The sequence below is a fragment of the Diuraphis noxia genome, unplaced genomic scaffold (assembly GCF_037042655.1).
Source record: "Diuraphis noxia isolate RWA-SAM2 unplaced genomic scaffold, SU_Dnox_SAM2 contig0003, whole genome shotgun sequence".
Lineage (NCBI taxonomy): Eukaryota > Metazoa > Arthropoda > Insecta > Hemiptera > Aphididae > Diuraphis > Diuraphis noxia.
Window position 1 is genome coordinate 69,459,312 of NW_028301713.1, and position 14,220 is coordinate 69,473,531.

At 29.5% G+C, this 14,220-nt stretch overlaps 2 protein-coding genes across 7 annotated transcripts; both read right to left on the reverse strand.

Moving 5' to 3' along the window:
* Nucleotides 1–1,663: 1,663 nt before the first annotated feature.
* Nucleotides 1,664–6,216, reverse strand: LOC107162571 (putative cytochrome P450 6a14). 6 transcript variants are annotated; one of them, XR_016190705.1, is made up of 7 exons: nucleotides 5,215–6,216; nucleotides 4,784–5,008; nucleotides 3,771–4,022; nucleotides 3,544–3,678; nucleotides 2,635–2,823; nucleotides 2,314–2,457; nucleotides 1,664–1,938 (listed from the first exon to the last, which is right to left on the reverse strand). XR_016190705.1 is itself a non-coding variant. In XM_089221999.1 (5 exons), exons 1-5 carry the CDS (start codon nucleotides 6,101–6,103, stop codon nucleotides 1,880–1,882), a joined length of 1,560 nt encoding a protein of 519 aa, XP_089078125.1. In that variant the 5' UTR covers nucleotides 6,104–6,216; the 3' UTR covers nucleotides 1,664–1,879. The 6 variants fall into 6 exon arrangements, 3 of the variants coding, with proteins under 3 accessions (XP_089078125.1, XP_089078127.1, XP_089078126.1); XR_016190707.1 differs by lacking the exon at nucleotides 2,635–2,823 and having other exon boundaries at nucleotides 2,357–2,457; XR_016190706.1 differs by lacking the exon at nucleotides 2,635–2,823.
* A 3,840-nt stretch (nucleotides 6,217–10,056) lies between these two features.
* Nucleotides 10,057–12,815, reverse strand: LOC107172257 (putative cytochrome P450 6a14). The gene is made up of 4 exons (XM_089222003.1): nucleotides 11,778–12,815; nucleotides 11,401–11,625; nucleotides 10,488–10,739; nucleotides 10,057–10,395 (listed from the first exon to the last, which is right to left on the reverse strand). Exons 1-4 carry the CDS (start codon nucleotides 12,685–12,687, stop codon nucleotides 10,223–10,225), a joined length of 1,560 nt encoding a protein of 519 aa, XP_089078129.1. The 5' UTR covers nucleotides 12,688–12,815; the 3' UTR covers nucleotides 10,057–10,222.
* Nucleotides 12,816–14,220: the final 1,405 nt, after the last annotated feature.

The window sequence follows — 14,220 nt, forward strand, 5'->3', positions numbered from 1 at the left end:
TTTAAGTTATTTATAGACTATTGAAATTTTCCGTTTTTTTTAGTATTTTTTAGCATAAATGTCGATAAAATTGTATTCATTGGGTCATAAAACTTAAAAAATTTAATACAAGGTTCCCCATAAATTTATATAATAGCAGTTGGAAAATATTAAAATTATACCTAGTTAGTCGAGTTTATTTTTATAACCAATTAAAGTTCACATTTTGACAACATTTATTTAATTGAAAATGTACAAATCCTTTGGTTGTTAAAAATTTATAAAACGTTTAACGATAAAACAAGGTTCCAAGGAAGTAGTTTCTGTACCTATACACCATAAAAAGTTCAAAATATTTTGCCACAAATTGCAGTTCTGATTTTTTATTATAGCCACTTGCTCATCATCGCAAAAAAAAATACGTAAACAACATTATCAATTATTATACAATACCTATACATTTATTTGATATCTAAACGTTAGAGTTTCAAGGGCTATCATCAAATTGCGTCATATCGGACTAATAACTAGCATAATACATTATATTAACAGCTGAAATTTGTTGTATAATATATGACGTAAAAAAAACGCATGATCTTATAATATTTTATGATATGCGTATCATACTATTCATACTACCTAACTACCCTCACATTATCATAATGACTGCATAAGAAACAGACGTTATGAAATGTAAAGTCAACAAAATTTCAATGGCTCATGAGTAGAGCACGGATTTCTATGCAATTGCATATTTTTTTCCTTTTAATATTTTTGGATTTTTGTCAGTTATGTCTACGAATCATCATAATTTAAAGCTAATGGTGAAATTTTATTTTGCATATTTTTGCATATTTTGGCAAAATTTAAAATTTATTGCATATCGAAGCGAAAAATTAAAAAAAAAAATGTATAAAATAATATTTTGTCAAGTAGAAAAATTAAAACTAAATTTCATAGTCACTAAATAATAATTTACATATATAGGTATTATATTTATTTAAACCTTTATAAGGTAAATAATCGATTACGATTAAAAATTCATTCTATTCCTGGATTGAAAGGTGCAACACTCACTACAAAATTAAATGAGCTTTCCAACAAAAATTAAGGTCTGAAGATTCTACGAAAAATTAATTCAGTGTTTTAAGGCGAAAACGTTCAGCTCGAAGATCTTTATCAAAACCCGACAATACTAAGTTGCTTCAAATATGCCCCAATATCTTCGGTTGACGTCGAACGTTCGTTCTCAGTCTTTAAAAATATGTTAACCGATAAACGACACAGCTTCACAGAAGAAAAACTTGAAATGCATATGATTATTAATTTTAATAATAAATACAATTTTAAAAATAAATTAAGATTTTCAGAAAATTCCCTAAATTTTTTTTTTATTAAGTATTTAAATTTATTGTAAATTTTAAATAAATAAAAATGTTTGCATATTTTTATGATTTTGACTGCATATTTTTTTTACATATTTTCATGATTTTAACTGCATATTTTTATGATTTTTACTGTATATTATATGGCATATTTCGACACTTATAAGTGCATAAAAATCCGCGCTATACTCATAAGATGACAACAACTACGGAAGAGAACTGTCGTCGATATTTGGCAAGGTATCGTGGTTAACGACCACAGCCTTTTACTTTTAACCGTTTGTTTTTGGAACACTATATTTTTATTATATTTCTGTTTATTTTTAAAGTGTTGATTGTTTTGCTTTACTCCTATGCTAGAGTAATCTATCTCATGTGTGCGTGAGATGTTTTTGGTGAAAAACACTTTTAAGGCAGTCAAGAACTCAAGACGCTGTTATACTTTTACTTTCTCATCTAGTACTCGATCAGTTTTTTGTCTTTTTCAATGAATATAATGACTGACTGGGTACTTTTTAATTCTTCGTCGCATGTCTAAATATCATCGTGGTGATGGAATACATGTGTAATACTTCTGAAACATAAATAATTGTTTTTTTAAATTTAACTATAGGGCTCAAGATTTTCACTATTATTTATCGGATAGAATTTTGATTGAACATGCATGTAAAACATGAACTATACGTTAATATATACCTATAGTTTGTTTAAAATAAATCCAATTTTTTTAATATTAATTTTCATATCTATATACGTTTCAAATAAATATGTAGTTTAGACATAGTTTTCAATCGCTATATATACTTCAGAAATATATACAATTTTACAATGGATAATTGTATCTTGTATTGTATTTTGTATTTGCAATGTATATAATACATAATAATAATATTGAAAAAAAAACAACAGATATTTCAATACCTAATATACATTAAGCTCAAACAAATACCATTTTTCGAATTGACGATAATTCCTGGAGCTCATGTACCTACTTCTGTTTTTTTTCACACAACAAGACTTCATATATTTCGGATTTCCACGATAATTTTGATAGCACCAATTTCATTAGGTACTTATTCCACCAGCCGTTTACCTATTTGATAATCCTTATTAAAAAAAGTTTATAAGGATACTATTTTTCGGCAAGAATTAAATCTATAGGTTCTAATTGCTAACAATTAAACTAATTAATAGTAAAATAAATTTAAGGTATATAGCAATATAGCAACACTACCATAAAATACACACATAGTATTCATATAGTATTTACTATTTAGTATATTCTAGGTTGATTGTCTTCGCTCGGAATCATTTTATACAATGATATAATATTATTAAATTCGAATTGTACACACGTCCCATACGGCATACAGTGACTCACAGGATATTTAATGGACAGCAAATTGCAGGTATCCACTTATTGTTTAACTTTTTGAAAGGCCGTAACCATTTTCCTCCACTTTCCATTTTTCACCAATAAATAAAATAATAAAATAGTTAATACAAAATATAACTTATGCAAATTCAAAAAAAATGTATTTGTCAGGTATAATGTTTAATACAAATCAAATAGTTGGTCTCACTAAATGGTGTAATCATAATAATCATTGACAACTGATAGGTACACAATGTTATGTGTAGGTATCTTTATTAGGCTTAATTGATAACTGACATAGATATAGCTTATACCAGAATGTAATCATCAACCGATAAGCGCAAAATGTGATACTAGCTTTACTCTATCTTTTTATAAACGGATATACGGAACGTAATACTACAACAAAAATATTTGCTAAAATATTGAAGGAAAATAGACGTAACTTAAATCGAAAATAATGTGGAGGAAAATGGAAACCAACTTTTTTTTATGTAGGAAAATGGACAGTGTAAGAAAAAGGTATCTCGATTTTGGAGGAACCACCCTTTTGAATCAATTATCAGACCCGTAATCAAAATGTGTTATCTCAATCTGACCAGCAAATGGCATTAAATAATATATTAATAGCTGTATATTTATAATAGATATTTACGTGTGCTTATACGTTCATTTAGAGAGTTGTATTTTGTAATTGAAATAAATATTATAATATTAAAAACAATACAGACATTACAATAAATTATATATTGTTTGATATCAAACACTAATTTGCAACGATTGGTTTAAAGCTCAACCAAATACCGTTTTTTGGATTGACGACCATTCCCGGACTTCGTATGTTGAGAGGTATTTCTGTTTTTTCACACGGTAAGACTTCGTATTTCAACAATAATTTTGATAGAACCAATTTCATTTCTAACTCTGCCAATCGTTTACCTATTTGAAAATAGTTATTAAAATGTAGTTTATAAGGGCAATAAGGTTAAAAATCGTAACGGAGCACATTAAATTTATATAGTAAGGTGTACCTATGCACAATCTCGGTCCGTCGCCAAACGGAATGTAAGTGCCATTAAGCCGTTTGGCTTTTTCTTCCGTTGAAAATCTTTCAGGATCAAAAGTGTTGGGATCGGGGTAATATTTAGGGTCATTGTGTATGGAATACGACGGAATAACAATTTTTTGTCCCTTTTCAATGACTAATGACTGACCGGGTACTTTGTAATTCTTCGTCGCACTTCTTAATATGTTAATGCTGATGGTATACATACGCGAGATTTCTGAAATATAAATAATTGTTTATTAGTATTAACTTGGGGTCAAGGTTTTTATTCACTATTTATACAAAACTTATTTTAACAGAAATAAAATTATTTCCCAGAAAATGTTGGTCGAAAAATTATGTAGTATAAATAACATTTATAAAGACTACATAATAACGTCTAGTAATTTTATAATAACCTAATTAGTTGCTTCATGTTGAACTGTATACTTTTTTATGTTTCAAATAAATAGTTACTGAACTTATGTTTTTTGATAAACAAAATGTTTCAATCGCTATATTTATATAGGTAGATTACAGAATAATATAAAATATTTTTGTGTGCAGATACCAAATCAAATTTTTAGAATAATATTTAAATGATAAACGACAAAATAAGTAACAATCACTCGAGTAACAATATAAGGCAATTAACTTAATAAGTTAGTTAAGTCATTTAAAAAAATTCTGTGAAATGCTGGTCAAGCAATAATCTTTTTAAATTTTTATAGATTTTTATATTCTATATAACTCATATTGTAAGTACTATAAAATTATTTGTATGTGCTATAATTTTAATTCATTTTCATTGAGTTATTAATCGTTTGTTTTTTTTTCAAGTGGGATGCAATTTTCACTGAATAACATAAATAAAGAAATAACGAAAATTTTAATTCCTTACATACCAATTGGGCTGATGGAAAAGATTAAAAAAAAAAAAAAATGAAATAAAATTTTAAGTATCGATATCGTAATGGAATATAGATTATCATCTATTACCCTCCAAAATCATATCCATGTAATGGAGATTTTTCAAATAGTTGTTGTTAAGCTGTCCACCATTTTTCGCGTTTGTTGTGACGATCTCTTCGCGCAGTTTATCTTGGACGTCTTTGTTCAATGCCAATTGGTACAAACAGAAGCATATCACGATAGAAACCGTTTCGGAACCACCGACAAACATCTGTATCGCGTTTCCGATTATATCCATTTCAGTCCATTGGTCTGTGAAATAAAATAAAATGTATGAAAATAATAATAATAAGATGTTAATTATCGAAAGTAACCGAGTAGGTACCAATTACAAATTGCATAGAAGCAATAATGTAAAAAGTGTTTTAAAATATTTAATAAAATATTGTTTCTGGAAAGATTTATGGTTGGTATAAAATATTAAACTGTAAATTTATTTTCAGATGTTGAGTAGTCACCTTCATCATTTGTCACCAAATCTTTTCTTGCTTGTATTAGGGTTTGCATGACGTCATTTCTGACGATATTGTTTCGGTCCCTATACTCGAGGACTTCCCTGAACATAGATGCATAAAATTCAGCAGCGTCCTCTGGAAACTGTTTCAGTTTAAGAGCAATTACCAGCTTTGGACAGAAAAATAGCATAGCCTGGATAAAGCGCTGTTTCAAGTCTGCTTGGAATATTTTCTTGCCAAATCTGCGGAAGTCCTTATTTCCATTTTTGATCATGTCCAATTTTAGACCAAAAGCCGACATACCGATTACATCAGTCGAAAAATTGTCAACCAATTCTTTTAGTTCAAAGTGATCGCTGTTTTGCAGTTTTTCGTCGATGGCTTCCATTAGCTGGTCAATGCAGTCTTTGATTTGATTATGCGTGTCCTTCAGTTTGCCGGATGTGAATCCGGGACTGAGCTTCTGTCGCATCTTTCTCCACCGATCTCCATTCAACATGAACAGAGCGTTGGCCATGATGTTGATCGATGGGTCACTTTCAAAACCGTGATCGGTAAAGTACGAGAAGTCTTTAACCATTATTCTGTTGATCAGCTCCGGATCGCGGATCATCAGGAACGGCGTGTTCATCTGATAAAAACCACAAATCTTTTCGTTTGGAAACCGGTCGTAAATTCTCGAGAAAAAGTCAATCTGATACTCCTTGGATAGGACCATTTTCATCGAGTTGCCAAACACCGGTAAGGGTTTGATGTAGGGCACGTTGAGTTTGCGCCATTTATCATGGGTGGACGTCGAAAAGTAGTAGGCGATCGAAACAAAGACCGCCGCGTACAATACGTACACGTAGGTTACCAGTCCGATGATAAAACTCGAAATCACGTCGAACATGTCGTAATGGAGTCGCGTGAATTTAGAATTAATATTGTAAGTGTTTTTTAAAATACGATATTCATGTGCGAATGTGTATTTTCTAGTGCGTAGTTCGAATGTGTTTCACCAATAATATATACTCAAGTACTTGAAATAGAAGTTAAAGTACTGTTTGCTATCTATTATAACGTATTGTCTACAATAATGAGTTTAATGGATACTCAAGGTGAACGAGTTGTGACATATTGATTTTAATGAACTCTTAAATTCAAGGTCCGGCAAAACTGTTATATTGTACCTATATATATATATATATACACACACCGAAATTCGTATCGATTATTATGACGTCGGCAGAATGAGTGAAGTTATTGCATTTGCATATTTTTTTATAGATGATCATATTGATTGCTATTTCTATTTGCATAAAATACGGGAATAAATTTATATTTAATCATAATATTTTCTTGAATTTTTAGTTTTGTATGGTGAAACGATTTTTAAAATCAGTGCCTAATAACAAATTGCTAATTGCTTATTCATCCATACTAAATTGTAAAGCCAATTGCAACCCTATGATAAACAAAAATATGATCATATTTATTATTATTATTATTATTATTATATCTGTTATTTATATAAAAGATCTCAAATTCATAATAAAAAATTGAAGGGCCATTTATCCAGATAAAATATTGCCTATCGATCCACGGGATAGTGTAGATTTCTGACCATAAAAAATTTTGAATCGGTTAATTAGTTCCAGAGATTAAACCGAACAAACGGATAATTGATTTCCTGTGATTTCCTGTATGTAATTAAAAAAATGCGCTCGAATAAAATTAAAAATACTGACAGTGTAATTGAGTTGTGCAGGACGTTAAACAGATCGAACATTAAATATTATTCAATAAATTTCAAATTGAATTTTAGATTCTGAGCGAACTGATGAATGTATATTGACTTTACAATGATGTGATGAGTGTTTGGTTTTCTAGAGCGAAATTATTTATTATGTGGGCACCAAACCGCAAAATACCGCTACAAAAAAGCTCAACATAAATATTGGTATAAAACGTTTTCATTGTATTGAAGGAGAGGGGATGCGGCAGGATGGAGAAGGATAGTCGCCGCACGCAGCACTTATATCCGTATATTCTAACCCTAACTATTTTTACTTTCCTCAGTCCTCACTCTTACTTATAGCCTCAACGTTGCCAGACGTACGACAATATTATCATATCGTATACAATATCGTATTTGTACGATTTTTACCGATCATGTAAAACGTGATATTATAAATAATAATATGGTTTGGCTATGGAATAAGATACAATAGAATGGTATCGTCATGGTTTGGGTAGAGAGTAAAACTCACGGATGTCTTGCAAATACCATGTGTTATACTGCAGCGTTTCTCAACTTTTTTACTGTGGTGACCCCCTTTTTGAATTCCAATTTTTAGCGACCCGCTAAATATTGTATTTTTTTATATACTCATATAGAATTTAAATTAATTTAAATATATTTTTTGTGTTTAAATTGTTTAAAATATTCAAATCCTACGAGACCCTATTTAATAAATTTGCGACCCTCTTGAGGGGTTATGACCTCCAGGTTGATAAACACTGATTAGTGTTAACTTATAGTTTAATTTTGAACTATTTGCTAGATATATCTATTATTTTAACCACGTTTTTGTAAACTAAAATCACTATCAGCGCTAGTAACAGTTATAAGGCCTCATAAAACCAGAAATTTGTGGATCACCGAAATTGTCTCGATGTTAGTCCATTCTATCTTAGTCCGTGGGTATATTTTCAATCATAATAAAAACGATAGAGTTTTGATGTTTTTTTATTATTATTATTATAATAAATATTTGACCATACCAATAAACCATACTTCTCAATAACTACAGATATGTTCAGATACTAGAAAGTAGAAATTATATTTGATAATAAATGTACCTATATAATATATTTTAAATATAAGTGAGTATAACATATAATAAACAATTCAAACTACCTATATTTTATATATTTAATACAGAACTATATAAAATAATGACGTACCATAATGCACAGTGGCGGATTTAACGGTCGTTTAGTTGGCAAGTGCCTTAACCTTCTCCTAGTTGCCAATATGAATACAAAGGCTCATTTAAATAATTGTAAAGTAAATTAATATTTTAATTTTTACCATAAAAATATTAATACATTTTAAACTGTAAACTACAATAATATTTACCATTGTTAAATTAGGTTAGGTTAATAAAAATAACAATATAATAAGTATTATGTTACACTGATACATTTTGTACAAGACCTCTCTTATGGGTTTTCCGACTTTCTTTGAAGCCTTAAATCCACCACTGACTTTGCATAATGCATGAATATATTAGTGTACATAATAAAAATATTTTATTTTATAACAATACACAACGGAAAACGCAATTTATTCGCATTCAATAGCACAATACTGACATCTCTGTAATCAATTTTATTATTTATAATATGAAATAATAATATTGTCGGATCATACATTTTCTTTGAATAAATTACATTCAAACAGTGTACTGATAAATAACTGAGCGCAATTAACATATTATAATAATTGATGAAAAAACCGGTAAAAACACATTGAATAAGTGGATCGATGACAATTCAGCGCGGTCATTTTAGCGCACGAAAATTCAGCGGTGATATTTCAGTGCAAGACAAATTAACGTATACGACATTTTAGCGCAAGACAAGTCAGCGCATCATGTTTATTAAAATATACCAAATTAATTGAACATAATAAATATAGTAAAATACCAAGTTAAAATCATATTAAAAATATTATTTCAGCGCAACACAAGTCAGCGCGTCATGTTTATTAAAATATACCAAATTAATTAAACATATAATAAAATACCAAATTAAAATCATATTAAAAATATCATTAAATATTGCTAAACGTTAAATACCTACATATTACATTATTTTAAAAATCACTTATTTAAATTAAAATTATGTTTAAAATTTAAAAAAAAATACAAACATTTATAAAAAAATATCATATTATAATCATTTATTTAAATTCAAGTGGTGGGCTATCCCTTGTAAGTACTCATTGAGTGGTCGATTTTCAAAATCTTCGCATATGTGTAATATTTTTTTTGCTGTATCTTTATTGTATTATTTTGTTATTTTGTTGAGTTAAAATGTCACACGCTAAAATGTCGTATTCGCTAATTTGACGCGCGCCAAGATGTCGTATGCGCTTAATTGTCATGCGCTATAATTTCCACGCCCAATTAACGTGCGCTGAAATTATCACACGCAATTGACGGTACACCTGAATAAGTACGTACGTACAAATATGAGATTTAAGGTTTTATACTTTTATTACATACGATTCCTACATACCTAAATAATGGTATTTTTTTTTTAGAGTTCTAATGGTTATGTTTTATTACTAGAATTATGCAGACTACGAGTATATAATATAAACATAAATATAAATGAAAAATTTAGTTTGTTAGTGGAAAAAATAAAAAAAAGGTGGTGTGCAAACAATTTACTTCTTTCGAGCATATATTATCTTCTGAACAAGGATATTACGCGATCTTTAGGGTGAATTAAAAATATTCTTAATTTCCTTGCTGTATAGCCTGTATACTATAGGTACATATCGTAAGTGTTGGGATTATTAATTAAGTATATAATATACATAAGTAGTATATACGTGTTATATTATAAAAAATTGTGACCATGTATTTTTTTTTATTTTTCAACTGCTATTGTAACAATATGTTAGGAGTCTTGTATTCAATTTTCAAGCTTTTCTACCAACAAATACATTTTTATCGATATTAATTTAAAAAAACTAACATTGATCGAATATTGCATACGTCTATAAATAGTTCAACCTAAGTCAACATTTTTTGAAAATTGCATAGTGGATATAATAAACTTATACAAACATTTTGATGAAAATTTCATGTATTTCATGATTTTATGCTCAACAACCATTAGAAAAAAAAGAAAGATTTTTTTCGATACATTGAGAGTATTAAATAATGCTCTATGCAATAAATATTATAATATTGAAAAACAGCCATTACAACATGGAGATTGTTGATATAATATGCTAATTACTAACGATAGGTTTAAAGCTCAACCAAATACCGTTTTTTGGATTGACGATATTTCCTGGACCTCGTATGTTGAGAGGTATTTCTGTTTTTTCACACGGTAAGACTTCGTATTTCAACAATAATTTTGATAGAACCAATTTCATTTCTAACTCTGCTAATCGTTTACCTATTTGAAAATAGTAATTAAAATGAAATTTATAAGGGCAATACGATTAAAAATCGTAACGGAGCACGTTAAATTTATATAGTAAGGTGTACCTATGCACAATCTCGGTCCGTCGCCAAACGGAATGTAAGTACCATTAAGCCGTTTGGCTTTTTCTTCCGTTGAAAATCTTTCAGGATCAAAAGTGTTGGGATCGGGGTAATATTTAGGGTCATTGTGTATGGAATACGACGGAATAATAATTTTTTGTCCCTTTTCAATGACTAATGACTGACCGGGTACTTTGTAATTTTTCGTCGCACTTCTGAATAGGATCATGGTGATGGAATACATGCGTGAGATTTCTGAAAAATATATAGTTGTTTATTAGTATTAACTTGGGGTCGGTCGAGGTATTCACTAGGTACTATTTCTTGGATAATATTTTGACTGAACATGTATGTAGCATAATGGACTACATGTTAATGTCTAGTAAATGTATAATAAATTCAATTAGTTTTTTATATTAAATTTTATATTTTTTAAATCTTCAAATAAATATTTAGTTTATAGGTACAAAGTTTTTGATACTAAAAAAATAATATTTCAATCACTATGTATATATTTTATCAGAAATATGTAGATGTATAATATGCAATATACATACTCAAACAGTATAGAAACGGTGTAGAAAAATATTTATTGATAAATGACAAAATAAATATTAATTACTCAAATAATAATGTTATTAATTTTGAGTTTAGAGGTTTGAATAAAAATCATCGAAAGACGAGTCAAAATATACTTATCTAAATTGTTGTCAATTTTTATAGAAATTTAAGTGATATTTTTATATTATAAGTGCTATAATGTTATTATTTATTTGTAGATTGTTGGTAATCGTGTACAGAAAATAATATGCTGCCTCATGTACCTTCTGATTTGTTGCTACTGATGATATGAAAACAATTTGAAACTATCGATATCATACCTATTAATACTGTAATATAGATTATTATTTATTACCCTCCAAAACCATATTCATGTAATGGAGATTTGTCAAAAAGTCTTTGTTTAGCTGTCCACCGTTTTTCTCTTTTGTTGTGACGATCTCTTGCCGCAGTTTATCTTGGACGCCTTTGTTCAATGCCAACTGGTATAAACAATAGCATATCGTGATAGAAACCGTTTCGGCACCAGCTACAAACATAAGTATTGCGTTTCCGATTATATCCATTTCGGTCCATTTGTCTGTGAAACAAAATCCAATTTATAAACATAATCATAGTAATATGTTTATCAATGAAAGTATTTATTATTTCACAATAAAAATAATATGAATAGAGTTTTAAAATGTTGTTCGTGACAAGATTAATATGCTATGTATAATATTGTAAATATACTTTCAGAATTCGAGTCATCGCCGTCGTTATTCGTCACCAAATCTTTCCTAGCTTGTATCAGCGTTTGCGTGACGTCATTCCTGACGACGTTGTTCCGGTTCCTGTACTCCAGAACGTCTCTGAACATAGATTTATAAAAATCAGCAGCGTCCTTAGGAATCTGTTGCAGCTTAAGAGTTAACACCAGCTTTGGACAGAGTAACAACATAGCCTGGACAAAGAGCTGTTTGAAGTCTGCCTGGAATATTTTCTTGCCAAACTTGCGGAAGTCTTCATTTCCGTTTTTGATCGTGTCCAATTTTAGACCAAAAGCCGACATACCAATGACATCCGTCGAGAAATTTCTTACCATGTCTCCTAGTTCAAAGTGATCGCTGATCTTTAAGTTGTCGTCGATGACATTTATTAGCTGGTCGATGCACTCCTTGATTTGGTCATGTGTGTCTTTCAATTTTCCCGATGTGAAACCGGGACTGAGCTTCTGTCGCATCGTTCTCCACCGATCGCCATTCAACATGAACAGACTGTTGGCCAAGATGCTGATTGACGGGTCAGTATCAAAACCGTGGTCGGTAAAGTACGAGAAGTCTTTTACCATTATTGTGTTGATCAGTTCCGGATCGCGGATCATCAGGAACGGTGTGTTCATCTGATAAAATCCACAAATCTGTTCGTCTGGAAATCGGTTGTAAACGCCCGAGAAAAAGTCTAACGGGTGCTCCTTGGACAAGACCATTTTCATCGAGTTCCCAAACAGCGGTAAGGGCTTGGTGTGAGGTACGTTGAGTTTGCGCCATTTATCGTGTGTGGACGTCGAAAAGTAGTAGGCGATCGACACAAAGACCGCCGCATACAATACGTACACGGAGCTGAACAGTCCGACGATCAAGCTTGAGATCACTACAATCATGATGTCGTCTCGAAATCACGTGAATCTAGAAGTACCGGTTAATTAATTGAAGTTATTGTTTTAAAAAATTTAGAAGTTTCTAATACATCCTCGTGTAAACGTATATCCTCTAGTGCGCAGTTTCTACTAAATTTATCCATGTTATATATACCAATGTATATGAAGTAGGTATTAAAGTAGTTTGTTATTGATTATAATAATGTGTTACGATGAGTGCAATAATGTGTTGACAATAGAAATGAGTGTAATATATAACAAATATTTGTATTTGATTATATTAATTAATTGTATGAGCTGTACATTTAATGTTTCACTATTTTTCGGATTTCGTCTAATATATACATTATGTACATGATGATCATAATGTACAACTGATTTACAATTAATTGGGGTTCTGTGTATAATTAATTGATTTTTCATAAAAATATTTAATATTGGTATTTTTTTTATTTATAACACAGTTCTTAATGGCTATGATATTTATTACGTTTGAAACATGAAACTTTAAAAGAGGCGTTTCTCTTATATTTAGTTTCTCTGTCTTACACACGTACGGCATGGCGAATTTCAATGTTTTAATTTTCAACTGGCTATGTTGAATATTACTAATTAAAAATGCTGATATCTCACTTGAATATTAAAATATCGAATTGAAGTCGAAACTTAAGCACAGATATTAATGTTAGCTAAAAGTTTGATAGAAGGTCAATTCTCTCTAATATAAAAACTAACTACACACGTTTGAACAGTGGTGTGGCGAACTAAAAATATTACAGAGTAAACCCCCAATGTACATGACCCATAACCATGTATTCGCATATAAATTCGCACAATCCTTGATACCCACCCTTCAAAATTTGAAATATTTTAGAGTCAATTTCGTCTGAAATTTCCTTTCGCCTCACCATTGCTTTTGAAACTAGTTAAAAAATATTTTACAAGTCTTAGATACGTTTTTAGACGGAAGCAATTAACTCAATGGTAGAGTCCGATACCAATTAATAAAAATTACTGTTATGAAGTAGCTGTTATTCACACAAATCCGTAAAACTATAACATGAAATGAGCATATTATTATGATAATAATAAAATATCTGACTGCTGACTGCTGTTAATTATGTAATTTTATACTATTAAAATATCACAACTATAAAGAAAACGATTTTGGTAAAAACGTAAAAAATCTCTGATAAAGCAGCACATATTATTTATTTATTTCTTTAATCTGCTTTACTGTTTGCGAATGTGTTTTGTTGAAAAATAATTAGGGTTATGACTCATAAGCAATACTCATAACTTTTTAATATGTATATAACTAGAATTGTATATATATATATAAAAAATAAAGATCATATATTTATTAGATTTTTGGTTCCAATATTAACTACATTTTTAAGTTTTTTTTGACTAAACGTTTTTGTTTAAGTAATTGTAAATTTCAAATGTTTATAAATAATTCAAAAAGATTTAAGACCTGCTATTAATTTGTCCTGATAAATCATTATACATTCTCAGAAAAAAATTTGAACCGCA